At 59.1% G+C, this 25158-nt stretch overlaps 2 protein-coding genes across 2 annotated transcripts; both read right to left on the bottom strand.

Moving 5' to 3' along the window:
• Positions 1 to 908: 908 nt before the first annotated feature.
• On the bottom strand, positions 909 to 11354 carry NR2F6 (nuclear receptor subfamily 2 group F member 6). The gene is made up of 4 exons (XM_019416246.2): positions 10359 to 11354; positions 6612 to 6706; positions 3027 to 3614; positions 909 to 1663 (listed from the first exon to the last, which is right to left on the bottom strand). The coding sequence occupies exons 1-4, from the start codon at positions 10643 to 10645 to the stop codon at positions 1389 to 1391; spliced, it is 1245 nt and encodes a 414-aa protein (XP_019271791.1). The 5' UTR covers positions 10646 to 11354; the 3' UTR covers positions 909 to 1388.
• Positions 11355 to 14690: 3336 nt separating this feature from the next.
• On the bottom strand, positions 14691 to 24720 carry USHBP1 (USH1 protein network component harmonin binding protein 1). The gene is made up of 12 exons (XM_053897456.1): positions 24177 to 24720; positions 23937 to 24085; positions 23283 to 23721; positions 19380 to 19505; positions 19072 to 19208; positions 18766 to 18906; positions 18338 to 18511; positions 17391 to 17640; positions 16623 to 16844; positions 15556 to 15662; positions 15233 to 15355; positions 14691 to 14955 (listed from the first exon to the last, which is right to left on the bottom strand). The coding sequence occupies exons 1-12, from the start codon at positions 24228 to 24230 to the stop codon at positions 14766 to 14768; spliced, it is 2112 nt and encodes a 703-aa protein (XP_053753431.1). The 5' UTR covers positions 24231 to 24720; the 3' UTR covers positions 14691 to 14765.
• Between the last annotated feature and the right edge of the window lie 438 nt (positions 24721 to 25158).

Here is a 25158-nt window from a genome sequence, read left to right on the forward strand (position 1 = left end):
CCTCAGCAGGGCCAAGAGTGCCACCCTCCTGCCTCCGCCATCTAGGCCCTAACTACCCAGCCCTCGAGCCACAGTCCCGGCAGTCAATCCCACAGGCGCCTTTGCCACCAGGGCCGGGCCACAAACTTCTGAGACCAGGACGGCAAGGTCCGTGGTGCCTTGCCTCTCCCCACATCGACCTAAGTCCACGTTTCAGTTTGTCCTTAGCCGTCCACCTTCCAAATGCCAATCTCTGAAAGTTTTTTAGTTACATGTGAGAAGAAACCAAACTCAGACTGACTCAGGCCCCAAAGAGTAAATCTCGGATCGTGGAACGGATGCGCCGAAAGGTTTCAGGAATGGCTTGATCCAGGGGCTTCAAAGGCATCGTGGGAAGTTGGTCTTCCTCTTTTGGCTCTGCTTTCAGTTACAGCTTCCAAATCCCGCCATCAAGTCTCGGTGGCCGGTTCTGGGCCCCGTGCCCTCCCTGAACCAACTGCTGTGGCTAGGGGGGGGTGGAGGGCACTGTCTAGGCTGAGATCAGGTGGCAGAACCACCCCGAATGTTTCTCCGGAGGACACCAGGGCTCAGACACCATGATTAAAGGCTGACCAAAGGTTAACAGTAAGGTGTTTGGTCCAGGGCCTGTGTGAATCTATGAGGCTTACCTTCATAGGCCAGGGCCTGAATCTGAACCCGAGTCATCTGCAGAATTTAGTACTCAGCTCCTACGGACACACTAGCTGACCACGGGGGTCCCCTCCCCGCCCCCGGCTTGTTTCCCACAAAACCGTACAAAAAAACAAACAAACAAACAGCAAGTAGGACTGTCGTTAGGCTGTGGGTGTTCCAGGAGGCTGGGAGCAGGTGGCCATGGTAGGCCGCCCCCCATTCTCCCCTCCCCTCAGGAAGATAGATGATGGAGGCCGTGCAGTTAGGAAATAGCTTTATTATTGGCCTTGATTCATTCATCATGTAGTGTCCAACGTGGATTACGTGTCCAGAGGGTCTGCCTGATAGATACTACCCCTGCCCGGCTGCGGCCGCCCAGCTAGTCCGGCCACCAGGCCTTTGTCCATCACACCAGGGAAGCCAACCCCCACCGTCCCAAAAGTTCGTGCTTGGGGCGCTGAGCTACAGGCTGTCCCAGGAGGGGAGCCCTCAGTCCCTCCCCTTCTTATTTTGGCCAGGAGTTCTGAGGAGGCCGGGGCTGGCGCCTGGACAAGCACTCTCTTTTTGGTTTCATGATCATTTAAAAAACAGAGAAGACAAACATTTCACAGTCTTTAAAAAATAGGAGTCTGAGAAGAGAAGCCAGGGTCCTCCGCTGGGGGGCCCCGCCCGAGGCCGAAGCATCCGTATCCCTTGAGGTCTGCAGACCCAGCCACAGCGCACCGGGCCCCGTGAAGTCACTGGCCTGAGCCATAAGGCCAGTTGAAGGTACTTCCTGACAGCAGCATGTCTCGGATCAGCGTCTCGATGGGCGTCTTGCCCACCAGGCGCATGAAAAACAACTGGGAGATGAGGGAGGCGGGGACAGCACGCAGGGCGGGGAGCCGCAGCAGCAGACGCCCAAAACGCTGCGGCTGGGACGGGTACTGGGCCCGCACGTACTCGGTGAGGGCCACCTGTGCCTTCTCCTGCAGGCTTTCCACGTGTGCTGGGTCCGAGAGGCCGCAGGCATCTGGGGAGACATGGGCAAGGTCAGTTGGGTGGGAAGTGGCAGGAAAACGCAAGGCTCCAGGGGGTGACTGGGGGGTACCACTCAGGGCTCGGGGTGTGGAGGGAGGGGGGCACCCAGGAGGTGGGAAACGGAGGCCTGAGGCACAAATAGGATATCTCAGGCAGTGTCAGTCCTCAAGAGACTGAGGTGGCCTCAACTGGGGACAATAACACAGGAGGGTGGGCAGTGATGTGTCAAGAAGGGATAGAGAAGCTCAGACAGGCCTTTGGCAGGGTGACAAGTTCTAATCGGGCTCAAGGGGAAGAGAAGCTGGGGAGGGGAGTTGGGAAAGAAGGCAAAGCCCAGAGAGAATATTCGGACAGGGGGGCCTGGGGTGTCAGTGAATGTGACAGCATCTAAATTGGAGCCCTGTGAAGGATGGAGCAGAAAAGGAATATTCTGGGGGGAAAGAGGGGCAAAGCCATATTTATCAAATGAAAGCCACCTCTCAGAATGGTCTGGGTCTGGTTCTTGCATTCCTGACCCCATGAAGACACCTAGTGGGATCCAGAACCTTCCAGAGAGCAGAGCCAGCTATGCCACCAGTCTTTGGACTAAGGTAGGACTTTACTAAGCCAGTTAACTAATGACTAGGAAGGTATTGGAACAGCCCCGCCCTAGCCCCGCCCACAGCGGGAGGGACTCCAAAACCAGCCCCTGCCTAATCCCAAGGCAATCCCAGACGACCGGGCTGCCAGGAGGCCGCCTGGGGGGGCAGTTTGGGAGGCCTGGGTCGGAAGTCTGGGGGCCCAGGAATCGAGGAGTGGAAAGCTCAGGGGAGGCCAGAACCAGTTGTCAGGGTATCCCTGCCAGGCAGCCCTCCACAGCTGCGCAGTAAGAGGGAAGAACAAGGTCAGGAGTTGGGGCAGAAGACGGTCAGGAGTTGGGGAGGACAAAGATCAGGGACTTAGGGCCAGAACCAGATGTCGGGGACCTGCCTCCCGCATCCCCCCCACCTCTCATTCTGCCCTCAGCACGAAAAGCACCTTGATGAGGGGGTGGAAGGTGGGAGTCTCAGGGAGCCTGGGAATCAGGGAGAGAGGCTGTGGGGACTTGAGTCACGGGCCCAGGCCCAGCTCTGGGTTCTTAGGGAGACCTGGGATCAGGGGGGTGGGGGCATCAGGGGGCCACCCTGCCTGCATCAATCACCTCCTCCACTGTCCCCCATCAAAGCTCAGGCATGTGCAGGGCGCCGGGTCCGGCAGCCCGAGGGTCAGGGAGTGGAGGGCTGTGGGGGCCGGGGTCAGGGTCCGGGTCGCCCCCCACCCTCCCGCGGCCTCGGAGACCGCCTGCTCGAGCCGGAGCGCATCGGAGCGCGTCTCACCGGGCGTGAAGAGCGCGATGGCCTTGAGGCAGCCGTACTCGGCCGAGTCGACCTGCAGGCGGCCCAGCTTGTCCACCTGCTCCTGGAAGGCGCGCACCTGGTCCATGAAGGCCACGGCGCGCTCGGCGGCCATGGGCGCGGCGTGCAGACCGGCGGCGGCCAGCAGCGGCGCCGTGTGCAGGGGCAGCGCAGCCTGCGCCGCGTTCAGCACGAAGAGCTCGCTCCAGCTGAGGCGCAGCAGCGCCACCTGGTCGGCCACGGGCAGCTCGGGGAAGAAGGGCGCGTGGCGCGCCCACTCCACGGTGCTGAAGAGCAGCCGCGCCGCCAGCTCGCACACGTTGTCGATGCCCAGCACGGCGCCCGCCGCGCCGCCCCCGGCGCCGAACGCGCCCGCCGCGCCCGCGCCGAAGCGCCCGGCCGCCGCGGGGTAGGGCTCGGCGCGCAGCAGCTGCGCGATCAGCTCCGACACCGGCTGTCCGGGGAAAAGGTCTCCGCCCGCCGCCGCCGCCAGCGCCGAGCCCGGGGGGCTGCCGGAGGAGGCGGCCACGGCGCCGGGCAGGGAGTGCGGGATGCGGCCGCGCTGCACGGCTGCGGGGATTGAATGCAGATGGGAAGGAGGGAAGGGAAGGGGGCAGGAGCAGAGGGAGGAGAGATAGGTGCCCCCAAGCCGCCGCCGCCGCCGCCGCAGGGAACCGGGAGGGGAGGGGGGAGGGGGATCCGGGAGGTGGAATGGCGACAAAGGGTACGGGAAAGGGATTGAGGGACATTGAGAGGCCAGAGAGGGAAGAGGGAGGTGGCAGGAAGAGGGAGGAGAGGGAGGGAAGGAACAAGAGGGAAAGTGGGTATCCAGAGTCATGGGGGGGGGGGGGAAGGCGGGGAGGAAAAGAGGGGGAAAGATAAAGTCATCAGAGGGTCACTCAACCCCTCCCCTCAAAGGCTCCCCACACCCAGGCTCTCCCTGGACCTCCAACCCCACCCCATGGGTGCACAGTTTATTGGGAGACCAGGGACCCCCGGTCCTGGGTCCTGCAGGCCCCACCCTGCTCTGCCCTGTGCCCTCAGCCTCAGCCCCGGTCCAGCCACCGCTCCCACCCCCACTTCTTGCAGAGGAGCATGGGGCAGGGGTTGGGATGGGACCATTAGATAAAGACTAATTCATGCCTGGCCCCCTCCCTCTGGACGGTGTGAGCTCCACTCAGCAGCCATGGAGGCTTGATCCATCCATCATGTCCCCATCTGTCAATCATGGGAGTCTGGAACTGATAATGGGGCCAGAGAGGGGTCACCTTCACACTACCCAGGGCTCCTGGCCAGCCTATCCTTAAGCAAGTGATCTCTCCTATGGAGACGGGATCTTCTCTCTAGCTCCCAACCCCACCCCCACCCCCAGGTCATAGCTCCCTAGGGCAGGTCTCCTTGGTCTGCAGTGACCCCAGGAGTGGAGTCCTACCCTACATAGTAGGTGCTCAATAAACATTAAATTACTATCTTGCCCATTAAGAGGGGAGAATCCACTGCTGGCTTCAGTCAGTGTCCCCAAGATTCAGGTAGATGGGAAGAAGGAAACTGAGGCACAAAGAGGAGGCAGGGTGGCCGCATGCTCACCTCACCTGTGCCAGGACGGGTGGGACGGAGGGGCAGACTGAGCTGAGGGCCAGACAGAAACTAGGTAATGATCTTTTAATGAGCTGGCATGCCCTGTCTCCTCTCCATGAACTCCTGGTCAACCAGCCATGGAATGAGTGGGAAATAGAATGTGGGTGGGAGCCAGGGGCTGGTAGAGCGGAGCTGGGAAGTGAGGGCTTAGGCTGGAGGTTCCACGTGATTTCTAAGTCTCAGGATCCACTATCATAAGGGTGTAGCTGGATAAGGCCAGAGAGTGAATCCCAGCTCAACATCCTGGCCCCCAGGGAGTGACCTGTTCCTTCCCTCTTTGCTCGCTCAGTTCTAAACCCTACCTCCAGCATTCATCCATCACCCAGCCTTGTTCCTACCTCAGAGCCTTTGCACTTACTGTTCCTACTTCCTGAGAACCCCTTCCCCAGCCCTTCCTCTTCATTCAGCCCACACTGCATGGGTTCGAGTCTCAACCCAACTCTACTGCTCTGACCCTAGCGAACAGCCTCACTTCTCTGCTCTCTGTGCTCAGTTTCCCCATCTGTGCGATGCAGGTGGTAATACCGGCGATGACACCAATCACTAAATTAATGAGAATCTACCTAACTTGCTTAGAACAGCACTAGGCATATAGTAAGGGCTAAACGGGTAGTAATTCAAGCCAAAAAACGTTTATTAAGTACCCTCTGTGTTCTAGGCCCTGGGAATATGTCAGAAAACAAGACAGACAGAAGTCCCTGCCCTCAAAGAGTAGATATGTATTCTGGTGGGAGAGCAGCAAATAAATTACAGAGCAAGGCAGATGGTGCAAAATAAAGGGGGCCGGTGAAGAGTAATCAGGAGGGCTTCTCTGAGGAGGTGTCCTTTAAGCAAATCTTAAAAGCAGTAAGGAAGCCATGCAGGCATCTAGGGTGCTCCAGGCAGAAGGCACAGCCTGTGCAAAGGCCCTGAGATAGGACTGTGCTTGGGGCATGAGCTGGGATTATGATTACTTCCCACTCCTGAGACTTTGGAGATCTGAGGTGTATCAGCAGTTTAGGTCAAATGAACAAGTGGAGGCAAAATCCAGGTTGTGGGGGTGGTGCAAACCGTCTCCAAATTTAGCAGGACCAAAGAGAGTAATCAGTTTTAAGGGAAAGACTGAGCAGCCATTGCCAGCTTCTTGCACAGAGGCCAGCAGAGAAGAAACCAACTTTAGAGCAGGAGAGATTCAAGATGCAGGGGAGAACTGCCAAACTGGCCCATGAGAGTCCGGGGCCAAGACAGGAAGCCCAGCATGGGATTCTGGTCCAATGAGCCAGATTTAGCTCCCAAGCCCACCAGGCTCCGTGTGGAAGTCTCTGGATTCCAACTGAATTCTAAGAGTGCTTGGTCCAGGTCTGGACCCAGCTGCCCGGCACGTGTCCACTCAAGTCCCCAGGGCAGAAACAAGGGGCTGAGCCTCCCTCTGGCTCCCAGTGCCCGGGGTCAGGCGGAAGGGTAAGCTGCCCTTTGCCTTAATCGGCGAGTTCCTGCCTTGGGCAAACACAAAGCCAGGAGTGGAGGATGGAGGAAAGCAATCAAAACAAAACAAAACAAAACAAAACGAAACAAACAACACATCCTTATTCGGAATGCGTTGGCCACCTAGGGGGCAAAGGAGCCACCAAGGTGTCAGGACCAAGGAATGTGACTCCGAGGCCAGGAGGCCTGGAGAAGAGGAGCTGGGGAGCAGAACCGTCCTAACATGGGCCTGAATCAGGGTGTCCCTCGCGTCCCCAGTTCCGCCGCGGCCGCCAGGTGACCACGGATAATCGGATTCCTCCAGCCCCGGGGCCAGACTGAGGCCCACGGGATCTTGGGATCGGTGGTAACAAGGTTAACAGGCGCCAGACCCCACCCTCCATGGCTCCCAGGCCCCTGAGAGAGGGAAGAGAGGGGAGGGCTGCTGGTTCACCCTCTGCCTGTCCCACACCAGCTGGTACTCACCCTCCTTCCTCATGCCCACCCGGAAGCACTTCTTCAGGCGACAGTATTGGCACTGGTTCCGGTGATGCTGGTCAATCTGGCAGTCACGGTTAGACCTACAGGCATGCGGGAGGGTCGCCGTGACACCCACATCCTGCTCCCTGAGCCACCCCGTAAGCCACCGTTGAGGGCTACGCCCCAGAAATACCAGTGGCCCCCTACCCCAGGCTGCGCAGGTATCCCCAAAGGGGCACAGGGGCTAAGCCTGCAAAGGGGAGAAGGGCAGCTGGGAGCAGGTGGTGACGAATGGAGTCTGTGGCAAAGGAGAATGGCCCACTGGGGAGGGTGTGTTGGCACGGGGTTGTGAAGGCTGCCCAGAAGTTAGTTCCCCAGAACGGAGAGGCGACTCCAGGCAGAGAGTGCCCAAGAGCAAAAGGTTGGAAATGTAAAAATACCAAAGCCCAGTTTCATAGTACCTGCTCATTGCTTGGCCCAAGGGGTGGGGTCTTTGTCCCAAAGGCAATGTCAGAACGGCAAAGGTACCCGGACAGGGAGCCGGGCTTTGTGAGTTAACTAAGAGACTAGGGGCCAGGCCAGGGCCGATCCTGGTATGGGCACAGTAGGGCCCCAGTATTATCACCCTGCACAAGACCACCATCAATGAATAAATGAATGAGTGAACGAACGAACGAACGAACGAATGAACTCCTCTCTTCCCTTGAAGACCCCACACCTCCTCTGGGAAGACCTTCCAACTGCCAGCTGAGCCTGAGAAGCTTCTTCTGGGTGGCCCTCAGGGTAACTGCCGGTTCCAGGGAGGGGAAGGTGGCCCCGCCTTGCCAGACCATGAGCTCCCCGTCCAGGGTCAGTCCCAAGCAGGAAGGTTCAGGCCCTTGTCTTTCAAATTGCCCTAGCACTTCCTCGAACCCTTGGCCCCCAGCCCCTGCGTTCCTTCTGTGTCTCTCTATCCCGGACTCAGGGCTCTCCAAGGCCCAGACGTGGGGCAGACACCCCTAGCGTCCCATCTGGGCACCAAGAGGATACCCAGCGACAGTCACAGAGTGAAACAAACGTTCAATCGAGTTGAAAAGCAAACACATCTCAGCTAAAGACACGCAGCCCCAACCATGGGGCGGCAACTTCTCCGCCGAACCTCAGTTGCCTCAGCTGGAAATGGGAGGCCCGATGCCCACTCCACGTGGGATGCACTGTGTCTGGGGGAATCTGGGGGGCCTTTGGGGAGGGCATCAGGACCCAAGCTCACGCTGGGGCGCTTCAATGGCAGGCTCAGGAGAGCTGAGGCCCTGGGGGTCTCCAAGGACCCAGATCCCAAAGCACCAGCTTCTAAGCCAGGGCCTCTGTCTGCTGCCTGGCCTGAGCCCCCAGGAAGAGGCCCTGGTAGGGTGGAGGGAGCTCAGGCAGAACCAGAACAAAGCCCAGCAGGCAGGCAGTGGGAGGGTCCTGGGCAGCCGGGTGGAAACAGCTAGGCCTAGGGCAGGCAGGCAGGGGCCCAGCTCAGGGCCCCTGACCTCAGGGGAGGTCCTGAAGCTTCTGCCTCAACTTCCCCAGCTGTGGGGTTGGGACAGACCTCCTGTCCCTCCTGACGGGGCAACGGTAAGTTCCACCTGTTATCCCCCCTAAAGAGCACAGGCTCTGCCCAACCCCATGACCCTGCTCAGCCTCCTCCCTGGGCTTCTGGCCTTTGGTCCGATTTGATCACTGCCCTCCCTTGCCCACATACCCTCCTTGGTTCCCTGTCGCCCTCAGTCCAGCACTTGAGATCCACACAGCTCTAACTTCTCCCATGCCTGGGTGGTTTCCACCTACGATGCGGCTCCCCTAACCTGCCACTGAGTGTGCGTCTGGGCCACGCTCTCTGCGGGAGTGCCCTTCACCTCCTCTACCTGCCAAGCCCCTCCTGCTTCAAGGTTCACCTTCCACGGGCCTCCTCCAGGCAGCCCTCCCTGAACCTCGGGCAGAGCCCCTCGCTCCGGCCTGGGACTTCAGACCCGTCCCCTCCCTCTGGCCCAGCCCAGACTCCACAGGCAGAGAGCGTCTGTGTCTCACTGTGTCTCCTCCAGGCTGGAAGAGAGCTGGGATTGGAGCTGGGGTCGCTTTGGGGGACTGGCATCAAATCACCCAGGCGAGGCCCTGAGGGAACCTTGCTGAATCTATCCGAGGCTCAGAGAGGAGCAGTGACTTCACCCCAAACAACTCCTCCCTCCCCTGTCTTGGTGCTCCCCGCTCCCACCCTCAGAGAGCCCCTGGGACCCTAAAACCACCTAAGCTCCTCCCTTGCCCTCCCCAAAGACCTGGCCAGAGATCAGGCAGTTATTCCAGCAACAAGAATGAGGCCAAAGTCTGGTGGCCCAGTTAGCACTGGAGGAGGGAGTAAGCCAGCTCTCTCTCTCTCTCTCTCTCTCTCTCTCTCTCACACACACACACACACACACACACACACACACACACACACACAGAGCTACCCCAGACAAGGCCCTGACCGCAGACCTGGGGCCAAACTCCAGCCTCTGGGACCTGGGGCCCCGCCCTTTGGCCTCACCAACAAGCCCTCCATCGGCTGCCCTCTCCCCGGGGACACCCTGACCAGGACTCAGCTCCTACCCTCTTCCCAACCCCAGTTCCCCTTGCTAAGCCCCACATGGGGCAGGGTCTCTCCCCTGCCAGTGCACTTCCCTGCCAGGGCAGTGCCGGGACCTCTGTGGGCCTCAGTTTTGCACATCTGGAAAATGGGACTCTCCATACTGGCTCTCGGCAGAGCCTATGCATGTTCATGCTGGGAAGCAGAGTAGGAGCCTGTCAATGGAGCAAAAAGGCATTCATGGAAGAGCGATAGGAAGAGGGCCCTGGGCTAGACACCCAACCTCAGCACCAACCAGAGAAACTAGCAAGGCCACACCCTGTCAGCGGGGACTCCAACCCAGGACAGCCCAGGGCTCCTTCTTGGAAACATTCACCCCCACCCTGTCAGAGACGACTGAAGTTTCAGGGATTTTCCAGCAGCCCCAGGTCTGCACCCACTCCTGGTGGGGGAAGGGTTGGAGCAGCCGAGGTGTGGTCAGATCCCGCCGCCCTCCCAGCCCTGCAGCGGCGGTTTCCGGTGACCCAAGGCCCAGGGTGAGCGCAGGGTGGGGGGAGTCCCCCCCGGATGGACAAGCCCATCTCTCCCCACAGCAGGGCTCCTCATGCGAAAGAGGCCGCCCTGTGCCACCCCGGCCTCGCTCCCGCCGCCGCCGCCGCCTCGGTGGCCAGGGCGACTTTGGAAGTGATATTTGACCCCAAGGGCGCGCCGTATCGATCCGCGCGGCCGCAGACAATGGCCCCTGGACGCTGCGAGCTCCACAGTCCAAGTTCCACGTTCGATTCCCGAGGGGTCCCCTGCACACCGAGATCCCCAAGAGAAGGGATGCCCTGGGGTTAGGGCCCCACCCCTGACAGCACCCCCAACCCCTCCCCGCGCGGAGATCACCCCTCTCCGGAGAAAAGGGAGGGAGGGAGAAGGAGCAATGAACTGAGGCGGAAGCCGCAAGGGACCACCTGACGGGGGGGACCTGCATCGATACAGCGCCGACTGTATACACAATCCCAGGAATGGAATGGAGGTGGGGAGAGGGGGCTGTGCCCCTATCTCAGAGGGGGAGAGGAGGCCCAGGGAAGGTCAGCGCCAGGCCCAAGGTGACCGAGCAGGTCAGAGGCCCGGCTCAAGCCGGGGCCGGGTGCACAGCGGCGGTGCGCTGATAGGGGGCTCACCGGCAGGTGTAGCTGAGGTTGCGGCGGATGCTCCGCTTGAAGAAGCTCTTGCAGCCCTCGCAGGTGAAGACGCCGTAGTGCTTGCCGCTCGACTTGTCCCCGCACACCACGCAGTCCACCTGCAGCCCTGGCCGCTCTTCGTCGCCCGGCTCAGCGTCGCTGGCGGCGCCGGGAGGTGAGGCCGAGTCTTCCTCGGCCGCGCGCGGGTAGCCGCCCGCCTTATCCACGCCGTTCGTGTCGCCGCCGCCGCTGCCGGGGCCGCCCCAGCCGCCGGTCACCATGGCCATAGCCCCAGGGCAGCGGGGCCGGGGCGCCCCCTCCGTGCTCCTCCCTCCGGGCACCCCTCTCGGCCCGGGGGGACCCTACCCGGCACGCATCCGGGCCCGGCGCGCGGGGGGCACCGGCTGCACCCCCCAAAAAAGTTTTGCACCAACTTCCTGCGGCCGGTCCGCGCGCCCAGGCAGAACTGGTCGGGCCGGTTCCAGGCCAACTTTCCCACGCGTGCGCGGGGCCGGGCCTGGGGCCGAGGGGGGGCGCACTAGAGGCGCGAGCCGGGGGCCCCGGGGACTCGCGCCCCGCCGCCCTGGGGCCCCGGCGGGGGGCGCGCGGGCCATGGCCCGGCCCAGGCTGCGCAGGGGGCGCCCTCTGGCCTGGCCGCCGCTTGGCTGGGGGCTGCGGCCAACTTAGCGGCCCGCCATCTGAGCGCGGGAGGCCGGGGGGAAAGTTTGGCCGCAAGTTACGCGGCCGCCCGCTGCGCGGGGGAGGGGCGGCAGGCGCGCGCCGGGGCCGGTCGCCGCGCCCCCTGGCCTCCCCGAGTCCCCAGGCGGCCGCTCGGGGCCTGCAAGGCTGCGGTCCGGCGCTTCCCGAGCTGCCGCCCCCTCTGCGGCCGCGCCTGCCCGGCCTGGGCCTGCGCCTGGGCCCGAGCCTCGCTCTCGCCGCCGCCGCCGACCCCGCGCGCCGGCCTCGCGCTGCGGCCGGTTTGACACACAACGTTCCATTCGCGGGGCGGGCGGGGGGCGGGGGCGGGGGCAGGGGCGCGCGCCGCGGGCTGGGGGCGGGCGCTCGTTGCCCCGGCGACGGCCACCCTTATAAGGGCATGGGTGGCCTCGCTCGGCGCCCGGCGCCCGGGCAGGCGGGAGGGGCGAGGGCGGAGCACGGGGCCGCTCGGCCTGACCCTCCCCCCCCTCCTTCTCCCCCTACCCCCGCCCTCGCCCGACTCCAGCCTTAACCCCTGCCGGGCCGCGGCAGGAGCCTGGGCCGCCGCTGCCCTCTGCCCTTCCGCAGCCTCGCCAAGATGTCTCTCCAAAGCCCTCCCCTCCACCTCCGGCCTTGGACGATGCGTCGCTCAACCGCCCTCGAGGAGCCCCTCAGAACCTTACCCCTCCATTCCCCGCAGAAGCAATAATGGGGGGCCAATTGCACCCGGGGGGCACGCCCCTGCGCAGCACACACACACACACACACACACACACACACACACACACACACACACCTGGGGCATTTCTTTGCACAGTTGCTTGATGGATTGTGTTTGCTTCCTCTTCCAGAAAGTCGCCGCGTCCGACCCCCACCCCACCCTTTCTCAGCTTGAGCTAACACCTGGTGCTGGGAATCTCCAGGGCCAAGGGATGTTGTGGTCTGCGGCCTGCGGGGACGCGAGGTCAGGGGCCCCCTCCAGAATTTTAGGCCTCTGGGGGCAGGGCACCCACCCGCCCAGCTAGGCGGGAGGCAGGAGGCAGGAGGAATGCCCACCATCCCTACTGCGGCCTGCCCCTTTTCCTCTTTAATTTCCTTTTCTGTGCTTCACATAAAGGGCTTGGCCAGGCCACCGGCTGGACTGCAGATGTCTCTTCCAGGCTCCCTGGAGCCTCTCAGTTGCGGCTGGCTTACAGACTCCCCCCACCCATCCCTGGCTTCCTCTCCCCACCCCACCGCCCCCCCCCCCCCGACCCGTTGGGCCTACCAACATTTATTAAGCACCCTTTCTTTGTCGTGCCCCCACCCCAACTCCTGCCCAGGCAGCCCTGGGCTGGGGAAGCCTGAGCCTCTAGCTCTGGGCCTGTTAACATTTAACCAGCTGGAAAAGCCCTTCCTACGGTGACCTTTCACCTTGGAGTCCCGCAGGTCCAGTTGTAGGCCTTATCTTCTGCCCTGCCCTGGGCCCTGGGCCCAGAGCTAGACACCAGGGCACGTGGCTGGGCCTCTGAGGGCTGCGGGGCAGGAGAACTGCCCTCTGCCCTCTCCCCTCCCCTCGCTGGAAAGGGCCATGGGAAAGGGTATCCCCTTCTCCAGATTACATCTGAGGGGACACCTTGGGTGGGGGGTTGGGGAGAGCTTGGACATCATGCAACATTTAAGAGGATACCAAGGTTCTGTAAAAGCCAGGCACCACACACCCAGCCCCGGGCCTCTGGACCTCCCAGGGAGAATCTGGCTGGGTGCGAGCTAGAGGAGGTTTTAGCAAGTACAGGAAGCAAGAAGGACTGGAGTTAGACATGAGCAAGGACTTTCCGTGGGACCGACTAGAGTGGAATTCTCTGCCCTTGTAAGCCCCTGCTGGAGGAGAGGGTCTGGATGGTTGGAGCGGACCATTTGTTTCTGGGCTGCCTGGGAATGTGGAGATGCTGGCTGGTTTTTTGGGGTGAGGGCAGGGGTCCTAGGTCCCTGCTCCGGGCTTTCCAGGATTCTTAGTTGGAGGGGTTACGTCTCGGAAGGGAGAGAAGGTCCCGGGAAGGGACTCAGAAGAGGGGCTGGAGAGGGCAGGGGGCAGGGACCTGGGGTTTGAGGGACAAGAGTCCGGGGGAGGTGAGGCTCAGAAGTGGCCGTCTGGGACCGTTTTGGAGACTAGGGAAATATCCGCTGCAGATCCTAGAACCTCCCGTTGGTCCAACCCCTTGGCGGCCGCCTGGGCCCTCCCTAGTAGCGCCAGGGCCCCTGAACCCCTGGGGCCCTCCTGGGGGTGGGTCGAAGTCCGGCCCCGCCCCCTTGACCCCTGCCCGCGGCCCCGCGGTGACATTTGACCTTGCGGCGGCTGCGGACCGCGGACAAAGAGGCCAGGGCCCATCTGCCGAGGGGGCACCCGTGGGAACGGCCAGACCCGGCTCCCGGCGGCCTGAGAACCAGCCCCAGACCCCTCCAACAGCGCGAACTCATTCCCCACCCTTCAACAGGTGACCTTGCCTCCCTTTGCGCCCTCCCCCTACCGCGGGCAAACTGGTGGGACTGGGGGGCTTGAAGTCACTCTTGCATTCTTGGCCACAGACAAAAGGGGATAAGGTCGGCTCCTCTGACCCTCCTCAGGACCTTGCCCTCCTCAGTTTCCCTGCTTTCTTCAAAGCTGGGTGTCCTTCAGAGAGACTGCACGGTCCGAAGGTCACCAGCCCCAGTGATCCCTGAGGAGTTGTGCATCAGGAAGTCCGGGTTGAGTCCAGGCCCCTGACGGGCCTGAAGTCGGTCCCGGGCCCACCTTGCCCTCCCTTGGGAAAGGCAGTCACCATACACACCTGCACAGGTGTGGGCTGGGAATCACCACCACCAGGCTGGGGATGAAAACCTTTCCAATCCGCGGCTTGGGTTTCAGCCTTTACCCAGGAGGGGAATAGCTGGCCAGCCTCAGCCCCCTCTCCAGGAGGTGTGGCCTATGCAAACTACATGCTGATTAGCTGCCTGCCATTAACCTGACACTAACAGCTCCCATCGCCGCCAGGTGAAAGCTGGCATTTAGCCAGGCCAGGGGCCTTCCAGTCCCTGAAGGGCGAGATGTGCCTCCCTGCCCACCCTTGTGTGCCCTCTCTTAGTTAGTCCTTGTCCCTGAGTGACCACTTACAGGTTTTTTTGCCTTTGCTGTGCCCCCCAACCCCAAAGCCCTTTATCTTACTGAGCTCCGTATTCTTTGAATACAAGTTCCAAAGCCCTCTGATTCCTCCTCCACCTTTGGGAGCGATTACTCTCCCAGCAAATTTTCTACACCCTGAACCAATAGGCCCTCAGTCTTCCTTCAGAGATGTGGGCATTTTCCTCTTGGGAGCATCTGCCAGGCCAAACCCAGCATCTCCCCGTGAACCCCTCCCAGGGCTTCTGGAGGCAGCTGAGGGTTGGCATTTCAGTTCTGGCAATGCAGCCTCACTGACCCCTGAATCCTTGAGCCAGCCCTAGGTTTGTCATGACCTCTGGCATGATCCCGCTGACATATCACATTCACATGCCACGGGGTGCCAGGCCAAAGATCTGGAGCCCTTCCCAAATGCCCAGCCACCCCTCCATCAGGTTCCAGACGCCCAAGTGTCCCATCCCACCCAACAGGTCCCGACATTCAAGGTCACACATGATACGGTATCACTCCAGGACAGTTTATGATGTGGCCTGCCCTAATTGTCTGGTACACCCCAGACACAGCCAGAATGGGGCCTACAGAAAGGTCTCTCCCAGCCGGGGAGGTGGACGAGACGGTCTGGGCCTCCCCAGCGCCCTGACGGTGGCTTCTAGCATTTCCAGTTCCTCTGCCTGTCGAACCTCCATTAGTGCCACCTGCTGTTCCAGCTTCCTCCGTTGCTCTTCCTGCTTCCGGTGGGCACCTCGGAAGGCCAGGACCAGGGCACTGGAGGGGATGAGTAGGCTGAGCCAGGAAACAGCCCCCCCTCCCACCAAATCAGGAGCTATGTGTTCCCAGCACCAGACGGGAGCTCTCCGAGCCTGAGTTTTCCTGGGGTCCCGTTCAGAAAGGGGCCGGCAAACACTGGGTGTCGGGGGAGGCACGGGATGGATTGGACCTGCCACCTACCTTACAGGGGAAGGCTGCAGGCCAGAGAGAGCCAGGGACACTTCTGAGGTCACGGGGCGGGGAGTGGGGGGGAGTACAGGGAAGGGAGACCCACCTGTGAGCCTTGCATAAATCGTTGTTCAGCTCGGCACTCTGAGCACGTCTGGCTCGCCCCTTCTGAGCCACCTGTTCCAGTTCCTCCCGCAGAGACTGGAGCTGCTCCCGCAGGCTCAGGGCCCTGGTGCAGGGGTGAGGAGAGAGGAGCTCATGGCCACAGCCAATCCAGTCCTCCTTCCCTCCACCTACCCACCTGTATTCCCAGGTGAACACACCTGTACGCAGATGGATGCCCGGCCCTCTGCGGCACACAGTGCCCCCGGGGATTCTCACATAGACCCGCCCAACCCATCCGTCCCAGCCCGGGACCGAGACACACACCGGTGAAGTGACGCTGCTAGTTCCTGGGCTAGAATCTCCGGGCCCTGCGCTTTGCCCACCTGGCCTCCATCAATGCCCCTGCTGCCACCAGGAACAGCCGGAGGGCCCTGTGGGAGGCAGAAGGGAGGAAAGTGACATTGGCTCAGGTGGAGCGTGTGTTCAGCCCAAGCCGGACGTTGAAGTCACCCAGGCTGTGGCAGCCACAGCCCCTGCCCTCACGAAGCCCCCAGTCTGATGAGAAACCCTAATGAGGACAAAACGACTCCCTAACGGGGAATCTCATCTGGAGGCAGGTGATATCTGAGCACAGACCTGCAAGAGATCATGGGCTTAATTAGACAAAGAGGGAGATGACCAGTGTTCCTGGCGGGGGCACAGCACCTACAAAGGCTTGGAGGTAGCAGAGGTGATCCAAAGGAGGGTTCTATAAGCTGCTGAAGGCTTTAAGCAGAGGACAGACATGGTTAGATAGGAAGGGGCAAAAGGGAAGTCCTCAGGGTGGAAGCTAGAGCCAAAAATTTAAGAAGACACGAAGCGCGGGCTGGGGCTGTTGGAGGGGCGATGCCGCCAGAGTATGAATAACCCTGGGGGTGGGAAGCAGGAGGTACATGTTTGAGTGGAAGACGCTAAACGCCTTGGGGCTTATTGGGCTCCAGACCTTCAGAGAAAACAAAACAAAAACCCAAAGTACAGGTATGAACTTTGACGTGCATTTTTTTCAATGTTTATTTATTTTTAAGAGAGAGATGGAGCGTGAGCAGAGAGGGAAGCAGCAGAGACAGAGGGAGACACAGAATCGGAAGCAGGCTCCAGGTTCTGAGCTGTCAGCACAGAGCCCGATGTAGGGCTTGAACCCATGCACCGTGAGATCATGACCTGAGCTGAAGTTGGACGCTTAACCAACTGAGCCAGCCAGGCTCCCCTAAACTTTGACATGCGCTCTAACCTTTCAACACATTTCTTTGTGCAGAAATGCAAGCCAAGGCTCAGAGGAGTCTGGGATTGACCAGGGCCACATAGCCAGCAGTATATGGCTATCCCCACCAGGTCCAGGAAGGGCCACTCACCTGAGACGACTCCTCTTCGTCTCCACTGCTCCCGCCTCCACTGCTGTCCCCACCACTACTGTTGGCCCCACCGGTCCGGAGCTGTGCCTGTTCCCACCGCAGCTGCTCTAGCAGGAGCACATGGGCTGGGCCCTGGGCCCGGAGGGCAGCCTCCTTCAGCTCCAGACCCCGCTTCTCCCGCCTCATCAACTGTAGCCGCAGCATCAGTTCTGCCAGAGTCTCCTGAGAGAACAAGAAGTGGGCAGAGAATTTGGGCCTCTGGGATCTGGGGAAACTGAAGGCCCAGGAGGCACCCAGTGAGGACTGGTCAGGCAAGAACTCAAACCCTCACCATGATGTTGTATGGTGGGAACTATCATCTCCTAAAAACGACAGCTATAGAAATCGTCGTTCAGAGAGCACAAATATCTTAGACGAAGTCAAGTGGCATCTCAGGAAAGGTCTGGAGTTTCTCCAACTCTAGAACCTCAGATCTTTCATGCCAGGGTATAAACCTCAGACTATGTCCCCCTGCCACCATCTCCTTTCCATAGGAAGGAAATTTGGGAAAGCTACATTCAGAATCTTCTGAGAAACTGAATTCCAGAAGACAAAGTCCTATTCATCCCTCAAAATCCCAGGCTCCGATTCCCTTCCCTCCAGGAAGTCTGCCCCCAGCCAGGTAGAACTCTCCTTTGCTACTTGGTCCCCCAATCCTCCCTCTAAGCCTCAGCAAAGGGCTTTGTCCCACCAGAAAAGACCGACACGGTGCCCGCTGCCCATGTGTACCCGTGTGGCCGCCAGGTCCCGCTGGATCTGCATCTTCTCCAACCGGGGTAGGACTGGGCCAGGCTGGGTCCCCAGAATGGCCTGCACCATGGCCTCCGCATGGGGCACAGTGGGCATGGGTGCCAAGGTTGGGCCAGGCTCTGGGGGAATCTTCACCAGAGCACGGCGCTCCTGGAGACGCTGGACATAGCCCCAGAGCTGGGTAGCCAGCTCCTGTGGTGTGGGCCGATCCACACTGCTGCCCTCGGGGCTACAGGAAACCGAAGAGGGGTCTGATGTCAACACGTGTGGCCATAGTTGTGCTAACTTCATGCCAACCCTGGTGGGCTTTGCCTTCTTCCGTCTTACGGACCGTGATGGGTTCTATGCCGTCTGTGGTGAGTGCTGTTATACCCATATGACGGACACCATAATATAAACCCCAATGGGCACCATTATTCATCAAGACAAGGTAGTGAACACCATCGTGTCAATGATTACTGTTGCTCATGCCATCGTAGTGGAAGCCACCACACCAACTCAAGAGGCCCTATCACTTATGCCAACATGATGGATGCCATCACGCCAACACAATGGGTACCATTGCTCAGCTGGCCGACTCTATTTGGCAACGTCATGCTAAGCCCCACGCGTACCAGCATCAAGCCAACCCCATTAAACACCATCATGCCAGTTCTAATCAGTAGGCACCGTCATCCATCATCAAGCCATCCCTGGTGGGTCCCATACCAATCCCAGCGGCTGTCAACCACCCATGCCAACTTTCTTGAGTAGCCACCAGCCAGCTCTACCCGGGCCTCAGGCCAACCAACCACAGAGAGCCCCTACACCAACTTTGCTGGGCACGGCCAGGCCAAACCCCAACACGAAGCCAGCTGTGGGAGGCCCATTCTCTAATAAGAACCCCACTCACTGGCCCTCCCAGTTCTCAAGGTTCCCAGGGGTACCTTGGCTGTGGATTCCGTGGTGTCCCTCCATCCATGGCAGCCTCCTCGTGTGCCAGCAGCCTCTGAGCCTCCTTCTCAGCCACCTCCAGGTCCCTCATAGGGGCTTCCTCTCTTGCTCCCGAATCTGCCTCCCGGAGAGTGAGCAGGACTCCATACGCCTCCTCACAGTGCTCACTGTGAGACACTGATTCTGAGTGCTCTGGGACACCTGGCTCCATCTTGCGTGGGTGACGTCCCCACTTGCTCCTGGATCCTTCACTTCGTCCCCCAGCCCCCGCCCCTGGGAGCATGTAAACTCCTTCAGCACCCTAGGACTAAGTGGGAAAGTGCTTTCCTGCAAGGGCCCTGACTGTCTCTGGGATGGGGGTTCCTCCTGAGCGTGCCCATTCCCTTCCACACCAGTGATACCATGGGTGGGATGCACTGACCTGTACTGCAAGGCCAGACGCAGTGCTGTGGCTTCAGCCTCCCGCTGGCCCAGCTGCATGCTGAGGCCTTCACACCGGCCCTTGTACCCCTGCAGCACGGCTGACAGCAGATGGTTGAAACACTTGAGCTTCTCGATGCTCCTGCCTCCGAAGTTAGGGAAGGGGGGACGTGAGAGGCCCCGCAGGGCAGCCAGGACCCAACTGACTGCCATCCTCCTCCCCACTCCATTCCAGCTCCAGACTGGGGCTTACAGGCCAGCTGGGAAGAAGCGGTGCCCTTACGAGCTCAGCACGGGTGGCCCTTACCCCTGGAGCCGTTCCGTCTGGCTTTCCATGATGCGCACCTCGGGGGCGAGGGGTTGAGTGCGGAGAGGCCCAAACATCTGAGTGCTGGAATCACTCCGGAGGCGCCGGAGCAGGGGGTGAGCCAGGGAGAAGGGGTCCTGCCAGAAAGAGGTTACTTGATTCACCCGGATTGTTATTGAGAGCCCAGAATCACGGATTTAGGCCTTTTGCAAGCCCAGAAGCTACTGGATTGCATGACCAGGATTTCAGTCTCACTGCTCCAAATCCCACAGATCTCAAGATTGTGGTTTTGAGCTTCCCACACTCACCTGAGTCCCCCAGGGCTCTTCATCTACCCCAGAACTGCTGGAGCCACTGCCCGAGCCACCTGCTTGGCCACGGGAGGGAAGTGGAAAGGGCTCCAGCTTCATCAGGGAATCCTGGAGCTCCTGGACCTGGGGGTGGGTGGGAAAGGAGTATGCAGTAGGTTAGGCCTGGAGACTCCAACCTCCCAGCAGCCCCCCCCCCTTTTTTAAGTTTATTTATTTTGTGAGAGAGAGAGCGAGCACATTCGTGCATGGGAGAGTCAGAAAGAGAGGAAGAGAGACAGAGAATTCTAAGCAGGCACTGCACTGCCAACACAGAGCCCAACGTGGGGTTCAATCTCACCAACCACGAGGTCATGACCTGAGCCAAAGTCAAGAGTTGGGCGCTTAACGGACTGACCCCCTGTGGCCCAGTCCTCCTTAAGAAGTGTTCCTGGGACAGGTGCCTGGGTGGCTCAGTTGGTTAACCATCCAACCTCAGCTCAGGTCACGATCTCACGGCTGGTGAGTTCAACCCCCATGTCGGGCTCTGAGCCATCAGTACAGAGCCTGGAGCCTGCTTCAGATTCTGTGTTTCCTTCTCTCTCTTCCCCTCCTTCGCTCACATGTCCCCGTGCGTGCGCTCTCTTTCAAAAATAAATAAACATTAAAAAAAAAAAAGAAAAGAAAAGAAAAGAATTAAGGATAGAACTATCACATGATTAGCTATTCCACTTCTGGGTATTTGTGTGAAGAAAATGAAAAAAGTAACTGGAAAAGATATCTGTGCCCCTATGTTCACTGCAGCCCAGGCGATCATTAGCAGATGAATGGCTAAAGAGCTGGTGTATAAACAGTGGAATAGTATTTGGCCTTAAAAAAGAAGGAGGGGTGGGGCGCCTGGGTGGCTCAGTCGGTTAAGCGTCCGACTTCAGCTCAGGTCACGATCTCGCGGTCCGAGAGTTCGAGCCCCGCGTCGGGCTCTGGGCTGATGGCTCAGAGCCTGGAGCTTGCTTCCGATTCTGTGTCTCCCTCTCTCTCTGCCCCTCCCCCGTTCATGCTGTGTCTCTCTCTGTCTCAAAAATAAATAAACGTTAAAAAAAAAAAACAAAATTAAAAAAAAAAACTTTAAAAAAAATTTAAAAAAATAAAAAGAAGGAGGGGTGTCTGGCTGACTCAGTCGGTGGAGCCTGTGACTCTTGGTCTCAGGGTGGTGAGTTTGAGCTCCACGTTGGGTAAAGATATTATGTAAAAATAAAACCCTTTTTAAAAAAAATATACATTTTTTAATGTTGATTTTTGAGAGAGAGAGAGTTGGGAAGGGGCAGGGAGAGAGAGAGAGACACACACACAGAATCCGAACCAGGCTCCAGGCTCTGAGCTGTCAGCACAGAACCGGATGCAGGGCTCGAACCCATGAACTATGAGACCATGACCTGAGCCGAAGTCGGATGCTTAACCAACTGAGCTACCCAGGTTCCCCTCCTTTTTAAAAAAAAATTTTTTTTAATGTTTATTTATTTTTGAGACAGAGAGAAACAGAGCATGAGCATGGCAGGGGCAGAGAGGGAGACACAGAATCCGAGGCAGGCTCCAGGCTCTGAGCTGTCAGCACAGAGCCCGATGCAGGGCTCGAACTCATGAACCGCGAGACCATGACCTGAGCCGAAGTCGCTTAACCGACTGAGCCACTCAGGCGCCCCCCCCTTTTTAAAAAAAAAAAAAAAAATTTTTTTTAACGTTTATTTATTTTTGAGATGAGAGAGAAGATGAGAGAGACAGAGCATGAACGGGGGAGGGTCAGAGAGGGGGAGACACAGAATCCGAAACAGGCTCCAGGCTCTGAGCTGTCAGCACAGAGCCCGACGCAGGGCTCGAACTCACAGACCGCGAGATCATGACCCGAGCGGAAGTCGGCCGCCCAAACCGACTGAACCACCCAGGCGCCCCCATCCCTCCCCTTTTTTTAGGAGAGCAAACAAACAGGGAAGAGGGGCAGAGGGAGGGAGAGAGAAAGTCTTAATCAGGCTCCATGCTGAGCATGATCCCAAGACCCCAGGATCATGACCTGAGCTGAAATCAAGAATGGGACGCTCAATCTGACTGAGCCACCCAGGTGGCCCAAAAAATAAAATCTTAAAAGAAGAAGAAGAAGAAGAAGAAGAAGAAGAAGAAGAAGAAGAAGAAGAAGAAGAAGGAAATCTTGCTATTTGCAACAACATGGATGAGTCAGACAGAGAAAGGCAAATACTTTATGACCTCACTTCTATGTGAAATCGCAAACAAAAGAAGACGGAACATCAAACTCACTGATCCAGAGATCAGAGGGGTGGCTGCCAGAGGTGGTGGGGGTGGGGAGAGGAATGTGGAGGGGGGATTTTCTTTCCCAGCCAGGAAGTGGGCCCCACCCCTCAGGCTGGGCTCTGGCAGTCCCACATCTTGCCACCGGGTCCTGCCCGACTTGAGGACCTGTTTCCCACGATCTCTTTCAGCCACATGGCTTTAGATTGCATCCACATGCTAAAGAGGCCCAGATGTGTTTCTCCTACCCTGACATCTCCCCCGAGCCCCGGACTCAGACACAGAACTGTCTCTTTGATGGCCCCACATGGGTGGCTCATGGGTGCCTGGTGCTGGTTAGGACCCAAACAGCTTCTGGTCCCCCTCCCACCACACCTGCCCCTCCTGCAGCATCCCCATTTCTCGTCTCCAGCCCCGCGGGCTCCCAAACCAGGACTTGTCCTCAACCCTTCTCTAGCTTTCAGACCCAAACCTGCCAGCAACACCTTCCACACCACCCAGTATCTGCCCACTTCGGGCCGCCTCCACAATTTCCACCATCTGGTGTCTGGACCAGTGCCTCCTGGATCTCCAGGAGTCCGCCCTCGCCCCTCCCACAGGCTGTTCCCCCCGTGGCCGCCAGAGGGCGCCTGTGAACGCACCATCAGGTCCCGCCCCTTTTTGCTCAGAAAAGTCCTCCAAGATCCCCGCGGGCTCAGAGAGCAAAAGCTCAACTCCCAGCATCCCCAAGACCCTGTAAATCTGCCCCCATCACCAGCCTGCCCTCCCCTTGGCCTCTTCACAGTTCCTTTTTTTTTTTTTTTTTAAATGTTTTATTTATTTTTGAGACCGAGAGAGACAGAGCATGAGCGGGGGAGGGGCAGAGAGAGAGGGAGACCCAGAATCCCAAGCAGGCTCCAGGCTCTGAGCTGTCAGCACAAGGGCCCCATGCGGGGCTCAAACCCACCTATGGTGAGATCATGACCTGAGCTGAAGTCGGACGCCCAACCCACTGAGCCACCCAGGTGCCCCTCCTCACATTTCCTTGAATCACACTCCTGCCCCAGGGAGGGGGTTCCTGCTCTGCCTGGCATGCTCTTTCCCCAGATCCTTGCATGGCTCCTCCCTTACCTCCTCATTCAAGTGTCACCTGCTCAGGGGGTATCTCTGACCACCTGAACTAAGAAGGCAAGGGAGTTTTATTTACTCAGGGCCAGCAGTCAATGCTCTACGAAAGTTTTTCTTTTTTTCTTTTTTTAAGTTTATTTCGTTTTATTTTAATTCTTAATTTTAAAAAAGCGGGGCTCGAACTCACCGGCACCCCTAAATGGGTATTTATTTTTGAGAGGGAGCATGCGTGCGCACGAGCGGGGGAGGTGCAGAGAGAGAGAGAGAGAGAGACAGAGAGAGACAGAGGATCCGAAGCAGGCTCTGTGCCGACAGCAGAGAACCCGGTGCGGGGCTCGAACTCATGAACCTGTGAGTTCATGACCTGAGCTGAAGTTGGTCACTTAACCGACTGAACCACCCAGAAGCCCCTCCATAAAAGTTTTTCTAAGGAGCTAATGATTGAACGTTGCCTATGCCAGGCGCACCCCCCACCCCACTTAGACAGAGAGCTCTGGGAAGCAGAGCTCCCCCACTCACCTCCCTCTGCAACGTCTCCTTTTCAGCCTGGATGGCCTGCACGGAGGCCTGCACGCGAATCAGCTCCTCTTCTCGGCTGCCCAGGGCCAATCGCAGCCAGGCATTCCTCTCTGCCAGGCGGGCTGCCTCCCTCTGGCAAGCCCCTGCCCCCTCCTCCTCCAGGCAGGGCTTTGGTCCTGCCTCACTTCTGTCCTCTGCCTCCACAGGCCCAGGACAGCTTGGGGGTCGGCGGTGCCAGGCCGCAGCAGCAGCCTCCAGCGAGCTCAGGGCATGCTGGAGAATCTGAAACACATCAGAGGCTCCAGGCCTGGGGGGGACCAGCTCCCCGGGCCGTGGGGCTACATCTGTGGCCTGGTGGCCTTCCTCTGCAGGCCCATGGGGTCCCTTGAGAGATGGGGCCGGTCCTCTGTTAGAGTTCTCTTCAGCCTCTTTGGCGGGCCTGTGGTCAGGTGAGACAAGGAAGATTCCGGAAATGGGGTCATCTGGGGTGGCTAACTCACGGGGGCTGTATTATCCAGGGCCTCGCAAGTTGGGCTGATGAGGACAATGGGAAGCTACGGCATGTGTGTGAGCAAGGGAGGAACACAGGCAGACCTAGGGGTAGGGAAATTGTACCAGAGCTAGAGGGGGGAGCACAGACCAAGTGGGCCTTACCTGCCCCCCAAGCCCTGACCCCTGGCTTCTGCCTCTGGCCCCAGCAGCTCTGGCTTGCAGCTCTCCTGAGATGGCACAGGCCCCGGCTCAGAACTCCCGCCGGCTGCCTCGGCCTCCTCTGAACTCTCTGCCACAGGATCCAGCTCCCCCTGAAAATGACCCACGGGACCAAGCTCTGAAGCCAGGCAGGGCTATGAGTGGCCCCAAAGAACCGGGTGTGGCAGGGAGGGGAGCACTTACAGGTGGAGCGTGCCTCCCTCGCCGGCTTCGGGGTCGTGCGGCCCGGGAACTCATTGCTGTCCAGAAGTCAGTCCTCTGGATCTAACTTCTTCCTCTCCCCCTGAAACCACCGCCTGATCTCAGCTCTTGTCCTGGCTGTCCTGGGTAGCCTTAATTTCTTCCTCTGTGAAATGGGCATTGATTTCCTCCCTTTGGAAGGGATCTTGGGTTATCAATGTTGATTTGGTGCATTTGAATGCCTCCCTTGACAGGCAGCTCACTATCTCAAAAAATTGTTCTGACCTCCTCTTCTCCTCTGCCTCCTTTATCTTTCACTCCCTCTGTGCTCCCCAGTCTGGGCCTGGCTTAACAACTTCAAGAGTCACTTCTCCTCCCCAGGGCTCTTTTGAGCCAGAGGCCCCAATCTTGGGATTGGGTCCCCTCAGCCTGCTCAAATTCTAGTCCTCTGTGCCTCTGGGAGCCCCTTGGTCAGCAGGCCAAATCCCTGGACATTCTTGGGGTAGCTCTGACCACTGCCTGCTGAGACCTGGGCTGGCCAAGGCTGGCTCGGGAGGGGCCAGGAAACAGGAAGCCCCCTCCCCTGGTCATGTGACTTGTTATTGTGCTGTTTCCTCCTCAAGGGCATCAGCTTCCTCCAGTCCCATCAGCTGGGGACACGTGTCCGGCTCCTGAGGTGTCAGTTACTCCTCACCTCAGCCTCTGATCTCGAGTCTCCTCCACCTCTGAGCCTCAGTTTTCTTATCTGTAAAATGTGTGTGGGGAGGGGGGGGGCAGTAATTATAGCATTTTTCTACAATGCCGTGGAAATTTTAACAAGCAATTTGCACATGGTCAAGCATCATCCAGGAACTGAATTGTAATATTTCCACTTGTTCCCTACCTCCCTGGCCTTCCCATCTCTGCTTTCTCTGCCAGCTGCCGTTTCTCCTGTGTAAATGTTGGATTCCTCAGAGCCCAGATAGTCCCTACATCCTGCCCATTT

Source organism: Panthera pardus, unplaced genomic scaffold (assembly GCF_024362965.1).
Source record: "Panthera pardus isolate Hobbes unplaced genomic scaffold, ASM2436296v1 HiC_scaffold_8, whole genome shotgun sequence".
NCBI lineage: Eukaryota > Metazoa > Chordata > Mammalia > Carnivora > Felidae > Panthera > Panthera pardus.